At 34.4% G+C, this 11,259-nt stretch overlaps 1 protein-coding gene across 1 annotated transcript; it reads right to left on the reverse strand.

Moving 5' to 3' along the window:
- Positions 1-6,129: 6,129 nt before the first annotated feature.
- LOC110022240 lies at positions 6,130-10,800 on the reverse strand. The gene is made up of 4 exons (XM_020721078.1): positions 10,576-10,800; positions 10,399-10,507; positions 10,178-10,233; positions 6,130-6,572 (listed from the first exon to the last, which is right to left on the reverse strand). The coding sequence occupies exons 1-4, from the start codon at positions 10,696-10,698 to the stop codon at positions 6,468-6,470; spliced, it is 393 nt and encodes a 130-aa protein (XP_020576737.1). The 5' UTR covers positions 10,699-10,800; the 3' UTR covers positions 6,130-6,467.
- Between the last annotated feature and the right edge of the window lie 459 nt (positions 10,801-11,259).

The following is an 11,259-nucleotide window of genomic DNA, read 5'->3' on the forward strand; positions in this document are numbered from 1 at the left end:
GTTATAGAACTCATACTCCATTTCCCGGATCATATGTTTTACAACACATTTTAACAATTCAATTGGTCAGATCGAAAAGTAAATTAAGTTCGGAGTTGAAAAATCATCATAATTTATTTTACAATTTAATATTGACACTTTCATATTATCTTTTCATTTCACCATATCTCAAAGTAGGGAGAAAGATAGAGGGAACTACTCAGGCTTCATGAGAAAGAAATAACAAAACACAAATTTCATATATAAAAGAAAATTTATACAATACTGATAAACAAATAATATTTACCTGAAAACTTTTTCTCAAAGCAAATTCTTTGTAGTCTTTCCTTAGAAATGCATGAAGAAGATATCTCTCACTTTTCTCCTACTCCAACACTCTTACAGAAAGTTTTACACTAAATCTCACCACTAAAACTCTAAACTATAAAAGCAAAATCACTAATTGACTCCAATATGGAAGTGGAATGGAATGATGTGGTGTGAAAAATGAAAGTAAATGGGTGAAAAACGTAGAGGAACGCTTTTTCTATTGAAATTTAGCCCCAAATAGAGCCCAAGGTCGGTTCTCCAAGAGGTGCCTCCAAAAACTCTTCAAAAAGTCGTCCAAATACATCAAACCTTCTAGAAACGCGCCTTTGGCGTCGTCGGCGCTGGTCTGGCGTCGTCTGCGCTGATTAAAAAATCTCCGCGTTAATTTGTTCTGCGCCGTCGGCGCTGCCGGCGCTGAGCATTTCTTCAAAAACGTCATTTTGACTCCAAATGTCATCTTTTTTGCTTTCTTTTTGCTTTAAGCCCTAAAAATCAACAACCTGCAAGAAAATATTAAAATATCTTCCATTAAAGTGCAATATCATCAAAAATAGGCATAAAATATGGGTTTAAAATGCATATATTTTTTGTGTATCAAATATCAACATATAAAACAGACTCATTCATCCATCAAAACACGCAAATATTCAACTTGCAATTTGGGCCGCAATGCCATGAATATTTGCATTTGGTTAGGATCTTCAAGTTTTTTTAACATATTTTGCATGAAATCACATATATGTAACTACTTCTAGAAGAGCATCCAAAGCTCCAATACAGTCTATGATGGTGTTGTCAGGGGGTGCAGTAGGTGACGGAGCTGCAAAAGCATTAATCAGTCTATCGAATGACCTTTTCACAAAAATGTCCTTATATTTCTTCCTCCTACCAAGTCTGGGCCTCTTTGACAGGGAACTAGACTCCCCATCACCTTTCGGTTAATACTACGCCCTTTCTTCGTCAGTTGCCACCTGCTCATGTGGCAAGTTATCTAGTATGTCTGCAAACCCCAACTCACTAGGGTTGAATGCATGTTTTCTCGTCGCGACAACCCCTTTAAACATTATGTCAAGTTTATCTTCAAAGTCCGGCTCAATTTTGCACTGCTTATATTTTTTCATTGTCGGCATTGCTTGTAACATTGTCTTGAGAAGTGGGGTTTAGAGGGATTATTAGTTAAACCAAAAAATTATGAGAATAAACAAATTGAGAGTGTAAATATTACCTCTAATTTCTCAACCCACAATTCATCTAGAGCATCGATTGTCCGCTTAATGAGATCTCAACCCAACCCGCTAGATCCATGTTTCAGCTTCTTCCAAAATTTTCACTCCTTCAACTGATTCCATTTGTTTTTTTTAGTTTGAGTCTGTCACAATCCCTTCACGTCAATTCTTTGAACTTCCTCGCAATATTTTGCCAACCTTGTTTGTTAAAATAATATGTTGGCCTATTTCCGAGTTGTATTTCTGTAATACAGAGATTGCAAAAAATATTTATAACTTTCTTATCCCACATAGTTGACGGACCCCCTTCATTCATCTTAGACATGTTAAAATTATATGAAGAAATTATAGTTACACAGAGCAACTTAAAATATAAGTACAAAAAATAATTCTAAGTAAAAAAAAAAAAACAAAGAAAACTTTTCTAACAAAAAAATCGTCAAGAAAATACATCCCAAATTAGGAAGGACTAGGAATACATAACTATGATACATTTAAGTGGAGTCCATAATGCAAATCGTAATTAGAAGTTAAAATTTGATTGTTTTTCAAACAGAGATAAATCAAAAGAGAGTTGGGCTATACAAAATAATCTTTTTGTATTCTTTCAAATCATCATATTTTCATTTCATAGTGGCAAGATAAAATGTACAATCCATCTACAAGATGTACAATCCTTCTACCCAATTTCCTGTTAAAGTATAAGACAAACTCTTGGCAAAGAAAATGAACACAAGATTAGTAGAACCCATAGAGCAATTTTAGATGGCATTCCTCAATTTCTTGTTAAAGCAATATGATAATTTTCATGGCTAATACAGCATTAATTCCAATTTTTAAAGCATCAGAAGATGCTTCAAAAAATTTTGCATAGTTAAGAAGCTTATGATATAGGCAAATACTTTTGCAGGAGCAAGAGTCCATTTCAATTTCACTTGATATCTCACTTGCAAGATATCAACTAAAGAAGCAATAATATAATTAAAGCCTTTAATACTCTGTGACAAAAAACAATGTCCAGTTCATGAAAACTTTGAATAATAAGAAGTGGCTGATGTCTTATTCTCACCACCATCCAATTCATTGAGCCACAAGATCCAAAAAATATAAAAAAGAATGGGGGAAAGCATTTCTTAAAGTTAATATGTAACTTATCTACCCGAAGTGTCTCCAGAACAAGGTACAGATGATTGAGAAGGTTCACTTTAACAAATATCAAATAGCATAATCCTCATAAAAACCATTACAAAGATCAAATAGCACCACTATCCATTCATTCCAGGTATCGGGTATCATAAAATCTAGTGATGCTTATGATATTGCAATGGGTATTTATAGAAGCTTTAGTGGTCTACTGCAATGGGTATTAAGGTTTTGCTAAATAACAAGAATTAGTGGACAACTACAAGCTTCAGATGCTTCAAGTTAAGATGAAATTGATGTTGCAGTAATCTAAACTGGAACCATACCACTCCAATCTAAGTATCAATTTTCACTCTAATAGTGTATCAATTTTCACTCTTCAAAGCACTCCAATCTAAGTTCAATTTTAAATAAGAATAGTAATAAGGAGTTGTGCCTTGACATGTTGCAAGCCCTCAACCATAAAATTATATCCATGTAAGGTCTAATACTAATTTTCATTAGGGCTTTAAACTCACTAAAATTTTAGTAGTGAAATCACACCCTACTAAGTATTTGAAGCACTCACTGGTGAAATCACACCCTACTTAACATTGTCATATTTCACAGCATTCTGGCGTACTCAAGTTCAGGAAAGCCAGACAAAATCAACATAATTATTTTTTTTGTATATATCAAATGCCCCCGAATGCCCCCTCAACTACTCCAAAAACAATGCAAAAAGAAGTGCTTGCTCTACATGAAAAGTGTTTGCACATGAATTATAACATAACTCATATGGAAGCACATTCATGTACAGTATATCACTTTATATCTAAGTATTTATAACATACTTCTATAATATGATAAATCAGTATGTATTTTAAACATTCATATTCTTTCCCCCAAATTGTTGGGATAAGCATAGTGATGGTGATGATAATCAACGCTTCTGTTTTCAAGTAAGTGTAGAATATAAAAATTATAAAAACCTGAAAAATCTTAGCCGCAAATATTATAGAATTACACCAGTGATATTCCTATTAGTCTACGCCTTCAGGTATTCGACAATTTTCTTGGCACTAACTGCTATCCATATAGCTATTGCAATTGTCATGCAAGCATCAAATTCGTAGCCAGTACGCCATAGCAGAGAGCAAAATACAACACAAATAGATCTTAGCAAGAGCAAGTCCAACTCTACCCAGTACACAACATAATACAACACAAATAGATCTCGAAGAGCAAGTCCAACTCTACCCAATGCATTCTAAAATACAACACAAACAATTCTCACAACCAAAATAGTCGAAATAAACTCGCATAGCAGAGCAACACATCAGATCTCACTGGAGTAAACAGATCTGACAAGCGAGCCGATCTTCGCAAGGGTAAAGATCGGGGAGGGAGAGGGCAAGGGACAGTAGAGAAGGGCACGGGAGGAAATTTTGCCCTAAACGCGAGTCGCGGACGCAGGACTCAGGAGCTATCCCGCGTCGAAAGCATATTAGAATTTTATGACGTGTGTATCGGAGCGGCACCAAAACGTCAAGCGAACGATATTTTCAAACACAGCCGCGGTGTTTTCAAAATACTGCCGCACCACAATAAGCTACCCCAAACGGGCCTTTAGTGTATTGGGCTTATGCACCTTTGGTTGGGATAAAATGAGTGGAGGGATTTTTATTTAAATGCTTGTGCAGGCATTCTGAGTGTATTTGTGTGGAGATTCATAGTTTTTTTTTTCCTTCTTGGTATTTTTTCTTTTTTCTGCAATTATAGATTCTCGCGAGGGTTCTTATCCTTGATCAAAAGAAAAGCTTTCGATAAAGAAAATCAAAGGTGTTTTTTTTTACTCATAAGTTTGTTGTTAGTTTGGAGCTAAGCACTTTCATCATGCAAGAGATGCCAAACTAGTCTGTTTTTGATAAGCCTACCTTAAGGATTGCCAAGGAAAATGAAGCGCCTAACACTATTTGTGAAGGAGAAGCTTGTTGCTACACAATCAGTTTTGATTAGGTCTCTGGTTTCTCCTATGCGAGGAGTTGGAGGAGATTCTAAATTTCTACAGGCTGGTAGTTGCTCGGATCCACCCTAATTCTTTGTGTGCTATAATGGTCATGATTCTATTTCTCCGAGCCAAGGACCTGTTTTGGTCAATGAAGCTCTTCAAGATTGTCCTTGGGTCGAAGGTATTTGGTTGGCCATTAATTCGTGAATTCCTGGTTATTTACACGTGCACCGCAAAATTCTTTTTTATTTAAACAATTTAGAACTACAACCTTTTTTTTTTTTGCTTTAGTAGTTATTTGGCCTGTCATTAATTCGTGAATTACTGACCATTTACACACATACCACATAATTCTTATTTATTTACATAACTCAGATCTAAACATTAATATTTAATATTATTTATTATTTATTATTATTATTATTATTATTATTATTGTTGTTCATTCAAGTCATTAAACATATGTATATTAGAGTTGTTACTTATGTTCGAATAGAATGAGGATTGACCAAATATTTTCCTATTTCAGTTGGGTATATTGTCCTATTTCAGGTGCATAACATCAGGGACCGGCTTTAAGCCCATATCATTTTGCTTTAGTTATGAATGCTCTTATTGAGCATTTACAGAATGATGTACCATGATGTATGCTTTTCGCTGATCATATCCATCTTGTGGATAATACTAGAGAAAAAGCTAAGAAAAAGTTGAATTATGGAGATCAACATTGGAGTCTAAAGGCCTTCGTTTATGTAGGACTAAAACTGAAGACATGGAATGTAATTTTAGTAATAGCTCTAGTGACAGAAGTGTGACTTTGGGTGAGTAGTAGCTATGGGTGATTAAATAATTAAAAGGTGTGAACGCTTTAGATATCTCGGGTTGATTGTTCAAAGTGATGGTGATATAAATGATTATGTTATTAGTAGAAATGCTTCGGGCTTATTGTGTGATAGAAAAGTACTGCTTAAACTGAAAAAGAAAATTTTACAGGATGGTGGTGAAACCTGCAATGCTCTATGATGTTGAATGTTGACCTTTAAAAGAGAAACATAAAACTAAGTCAAGTGTTGTTGAAATGATAACGCTTAGCTGGATAAGTGGCTTTACACTTAAGAGACAATGTGAAATGAATATATCTGTGTTAGGGTTGGCATAGCTCTAGTGGCGGACAAAATTAGAAACTCATCTTAGATGATTTGGTCACATTAAACATCTACCACCTGATGATCTGATGAGGAGAGCAGATGTTTTAGATTCGAGTTATGTTAAGAAAGGCAATGGTGGACCTAGAAAGTCTTGGGTATATTGTATAGAAAATGATCTTAATATATTAGAACTAGATGAAAATATGACGCTCAATAAGACACAATAGAGAAATACTCAATAGGAGGCAGTGGAGAAAAAGACTCATATAGCTGACCCCACTTAGTGGGACAAATGCTTGTTTTTGTTGTTGTGGGAATACAAAATCATATAAAAATATCATTAATATTATATTCTGAGGTAATTGAAATTCTAAAATGTTATCTAGGTAAATATCGAAAATGGAGTTGCATATATTAATACACGAGACTTGTACGGTAGGTATGCAAATCCCATTTTTTCATCTGGCGCACGACTGAGATAATGAATTTTGTTATGACTAAAATACATGCAGAACAAATTACTATATGTGGGCCTAACTATCTGCAAAAAATAGCAAGCATTCAAAGTTTTTGATGTGTGCAATAGGGTCATCACAAAGCACTAAATCATTACACAAAAGGAATGTAGACATTGTGAGATGAACTGAATCATCATTCTGTTACAGTAGTATAAAACAAGTTATAAGCCTCAATTACTTCCATATGCCATAGAGATTCGCGGTCAGGATACAGCGAGAGATCAACCATCTTGTGGACCTGCATTTAAATTAAGATTTTTATTTTTTATTTTTATTTTTTTTAATGAGACAAAAAAGGGGCATTTACATACATACCACCCAATTCTTTTGTATTACGTATCAAATACCTAAACTTTATTTTTTTTTTTAACATTTATACCACCCAAGTGTTTTATATCACATCAAAAATATCATTATTTTAACTTTTTTAGAACAAAATACACTTTTTATGAATAGGCAAGTTAGCATGCATGTAAAACCTGAAGTTTAGGTGTTAGAAATGTAAATACATAAGAATTGCGTGGTATTACTGGAAAACGGAGCATTTACTTGCCACCGAATTCTTGTGATTTACATGTCTAACACCTAAACTTCAATTATAACATTTATACCATCCAAAACTTTCATATCGCATAAAAAATACCACAATTTTAACTTTTGAAAAGTGAGACATTTTCATTAATAGGGAAGGTGGCATTGCATGTAAAAATTGGAATTTAGGTGTTCGATACGTAAATATAAAAAAATTGAGTTGTATGCATGTAAATCTTCCAAAAAAAGTAATTTAATTTACGGGAGTGATTTTAATTCACCTGAAAAAATTACAACAACAACACCAATGTGCCTTTTATCATACCAAGTGTAGTTGGATACATGGATCCTTTTCTCCACTGTGCCCTATTGAGTGTCATACTTTCAGTTAATTCTAATAAATTAAGATTGTTTTTATACAACATGCCCAAGTCATTTTAGATCTACGTCTACCTTTCTTATCATAAATCAAATCTAGAACATCTACACTCCTATCAAGGCCATTAGATGTTTGATGTTCAATGCGACCAAACAATCTAAGGCGACTCTCTCTAATCTCCACAACTGAGCTACTCCAACCCTTTCATGGATATATTCATTTTGCATTTTTGTCTCTTAGAAGCACTCATCCCTTTTTGGCCCCCATAAAGAAATATTCTTTCTGTTAAATCCAACTGAGCTACTCCACCCTTTTATGGATTTAGTAAATCTGTAAATTGTAAATCTGTTAAATCCACCATACCTATATATATATATATATGTATTTAAATCTTTTTGTGCTATATGTCTTCAAGCAAGTTATGTCTTAACGACAACTTCCAAAAGTAAGTCTTCCTGTACTAGAATGAGGCTTGAACTTTCACTGTATGATTTTTATCATTGTTCTTTCTATTGGCATGTTTAGTGATTGGTGTGTATGCATGACAGAAGTTTATCAGGTCTATTGCATGTTGAAGCCCTTGTTATGATGTGAATGTTGATTGTGCTGAATTTTATTTTTGCTCTAAATTTTTTAATGAAATTCAAATATTAACAATTACATTGTTATTATTTGGAATAAAATAATTGAGTTCGTTTAAATATGGCAAATCTTTGCTAAACTAGAAAATTGAAAATATAAGAGTATTTATTGGTCTGTGTAATTTTTGTACATATCATGCTAAAGATGGTGGTGAGATCTACAATGCTTTAAGGTGCAGAATGTTGGCCTAAAAAGAAGAAGCATAAAACTAAGATAGATGTTACTAAGAAGAGAATGCTTAGGTGGATGAGTGGCTTGACTCTAATGTTGCTAAGAAGAGAATGCTTAGGTGGATATATCCGTGAAAGGGTTCGTGTAGCTTCAGTGCCACACAAGATTAGATAGAGTCGTGTTAGATGGTTTAAAAACTAATATATCCGTGAAAGGGTTCGTGTAGCTCCAGTGGCACACAAGATTAGATAGAGTCGTGTTAGATGGTTTAGTCACGTTAAACATCGAACAGCTGATGATTCGATTAGGAAATTAGATGTTTTAGACTCAACTTATCTTAAGAAAGGTAGAGGTCGACCTAAAAAGACTTAGGCATGTTCTATAAGAAATGCTTTAATTTATTAGAATTAAATGCAAATATGATACTCAATAAAGCAAAATGGAGAAAAAGGATTCATGTAGCTGGCCCCACTTAGTGGGATAAGGCATGTTATTGTTTTTGTTCTTGTATTATACTAAATATGCAATAATGAACCTTATATCCTAAGGTGTCCTATGTTACTATCCCCCATTGGGAAGCCTTCCCTAGATGCATGTTTGAAGATTGGTATCTATATAGAGTATTAAGAGATTACCCAACTAGAACAAATACGATTACCTAAAGCTATAAAGTGTTGAACTCATCTCATAACCTAAAAGAATAATTTTAGTTGCAAAGTCTCCAACCAAGACCACAAATTCCTAAGGACATTATTACTCAGCCTCAATGGATAATATATAGTTACAAAAAGTACGACTTGAGGGAAACCCTGATAGAATGTGCTTGCCAATTACCTTAGAGTGGTGGCAGCTATCGAAGTTCCATTCAAAGTTAATCCTAATAGGGTTAGCTCTTTAGTCATTCAACTTGAATTGCGGGGACGAACTCGGAGCACCCCAAAACTCATAAACAAGTTCACCCAACCATGGCTCATAGTCAAACAAACATGCCCTTCACCACCTACAGCATCATAGAAAGAATCTAGAAGAGTGTTGACTCTCATCAATCAATAGCGTCGGAAAGAATTAAGCAGTTATGACCCTAGTTACCATGATATAATTTTCCTAAATTAAACTACCACCAACATGAGCAACAAACTTTAATAAATAACTTATCATCCAAAAAAAGCAAGAAAGAGAAACATCTAGATAGTCATTATTTGTAGACAATACTAGATAAGAAATATACCAAAACAATAACTTATAGTCATTAAGAAATGAAGGATACATTGATATTAGCTCTTCTCTAATTAAATTGGATAGTCTCCCCAATATTATGATGATTATATATCCCAATTGTAGGCATTGTCAGACAATTAAAGCATTTCAAGTGTGTCGTTCTATCATCCCAAATAAATAACATAAAAAAATTATATATCAAATTATACAAGTAGCTTAGATCTATGTGTCCTAATGCCTCCTTTGTACCCTCTTCAACTAGCTCAGCTCAGAGGAAAAACTTTGTTAAGATTACCAGCCATGGAAAATGAGGACTTCAAAGGCTCAATTGCAATTATATGTGTCAAAGAGATAAAAACCACCATTTTCAAGCTAAAATAGACAGACTAGACATGGAAGGATATAAGAGTTTAACAACCCTCAAGATTGTGAGAAAGTTGCATCCTTCAATCTAGGACTATGACAAAAAAAAATTGCTATTGAAAATAAAATCCAACGAAGACACTGTGCAAGCATGCTGTTTTTGGGCACATCATCATCATTTGCCTTAACCCAACTTATTAGGATCGGCTTTATGAATCCTTTTTTTTTTTCATTGATTTCTACTAAGCTTTACGCACAGCGTTAAAACCAATTTTTTTGCAAAGTAATTCAAATTTTTGCTTTCATATTACATCTAGCACTGTCTCATTCTTTTTGTTTATACTTCCACAATAATTTAACCTATGCTCAAATGACTCCATTTTCGATCCTTCAATTTATAGGTCCAAAAAAACTATATATTTAAATTTTTTTATTTATCCTTCATAATTTTGTAATACATCCATTTTAAAATTCTCACTACAACCCCATTTTAGTTGTTTTCAGGCATGGCATACAGAAACTTTGCTCAAGAAATATACCTGAATCTGAGGAGGATCACCAGCTATGCAGAGCCCGACAACCATGATATACATCCCTGATTAGAGTGAAAAGCTATTATAAGTATCTAAACAACTCAACTGAAAAAAAAAAGGGGATTGAGAGCAAAGGCGTTCGAGTCTATTATAATTATCTGAACCACCCAACTGAAAAAAAAAAAAGGGGATTGAGAGCAAAGGCGTTCGAGGGGGGGTGGGGTTACCAGACTTCCACTCCTGAGTCTTTAACTCGGAGCGTAGGGACAGCTCGACGACTCCACTACCGTCGTCGATAAGAAAAGGCCCTTCGTCCGGCCCTGCAACCACAACGCCCTGGCGACGAAATCTAGGGTTTATGGAGGCGATGTGTACGAAAATTAGAAGAGGGTTTTAGGGGATACCTGACACCAAGCTCGCTGGAAGCGGATGCCATTGAGGGTCAGCGATGGAGGATGGGAAGAAATCTGGCGTGCATCCTTTAGCTGACAGCAGAAGAGCTTCAGCGCCGCCAGGCTGTAGTCCATCTGCCGCGATGAAGCCTCGCGGCCGAGGGTGGCAACCCTGTCACGGTAATAGCCAATAGGCCCTGCACAACTTGGGCGGGATTGGTGTAAATGAGAGGAAAATTTTATATCAGCATATCTAACGCTAAAAATATCTTTAATTTCAATGCCTTTTAGTTAGTACCTGACTAAAATATGTTCTACTAAAAATCCTAATAAAAAAAATTTAACCAAAACATTCCATAAAAAATTGGTTGTTTTCCTCAAAAAAAAATATTGATCGAAAATAAAAAGAAGATTTTCAAGAGTTTGAACACTCTCTCTACCCTAAAACAAAAAAAAAACAAAAAAATGTTATTTTTATTTATATATAAATTATTATTTTTTATATTTAATCAAAAATAAATAAATAATAACACAAAATTTATGATATTAATCAAATGTAAAAAAATATAGCTAATTGAATTTCCAAATACATTATTTATACTCTCACATGTTCCCCATGAGTCTCCTTGGCTTCATGCTTGCCACCCAACCTTAACCACAAGCTTTCTTAACCACAACAATAGGCTCCTTTCAGGT

The sequence above is a fragment of the Phalaenopsis equestris genome, unplaced genomic scaffold (genome assembly GCF_001263595.1).
Source record: "Phalaenopsis equestris unplaced genomic scaffold, ASM126359v1 Scaffold000174, whole genome shotgun sequence".
NCBI classification, from domain to species: domain Eukaryota; kingdom Viridiplantae; phylum Streptophyta; class Magnoliopsida; order Asparagales; family Orchidaceae; genus Phalaenopsis; species Phalaenopsis equestris.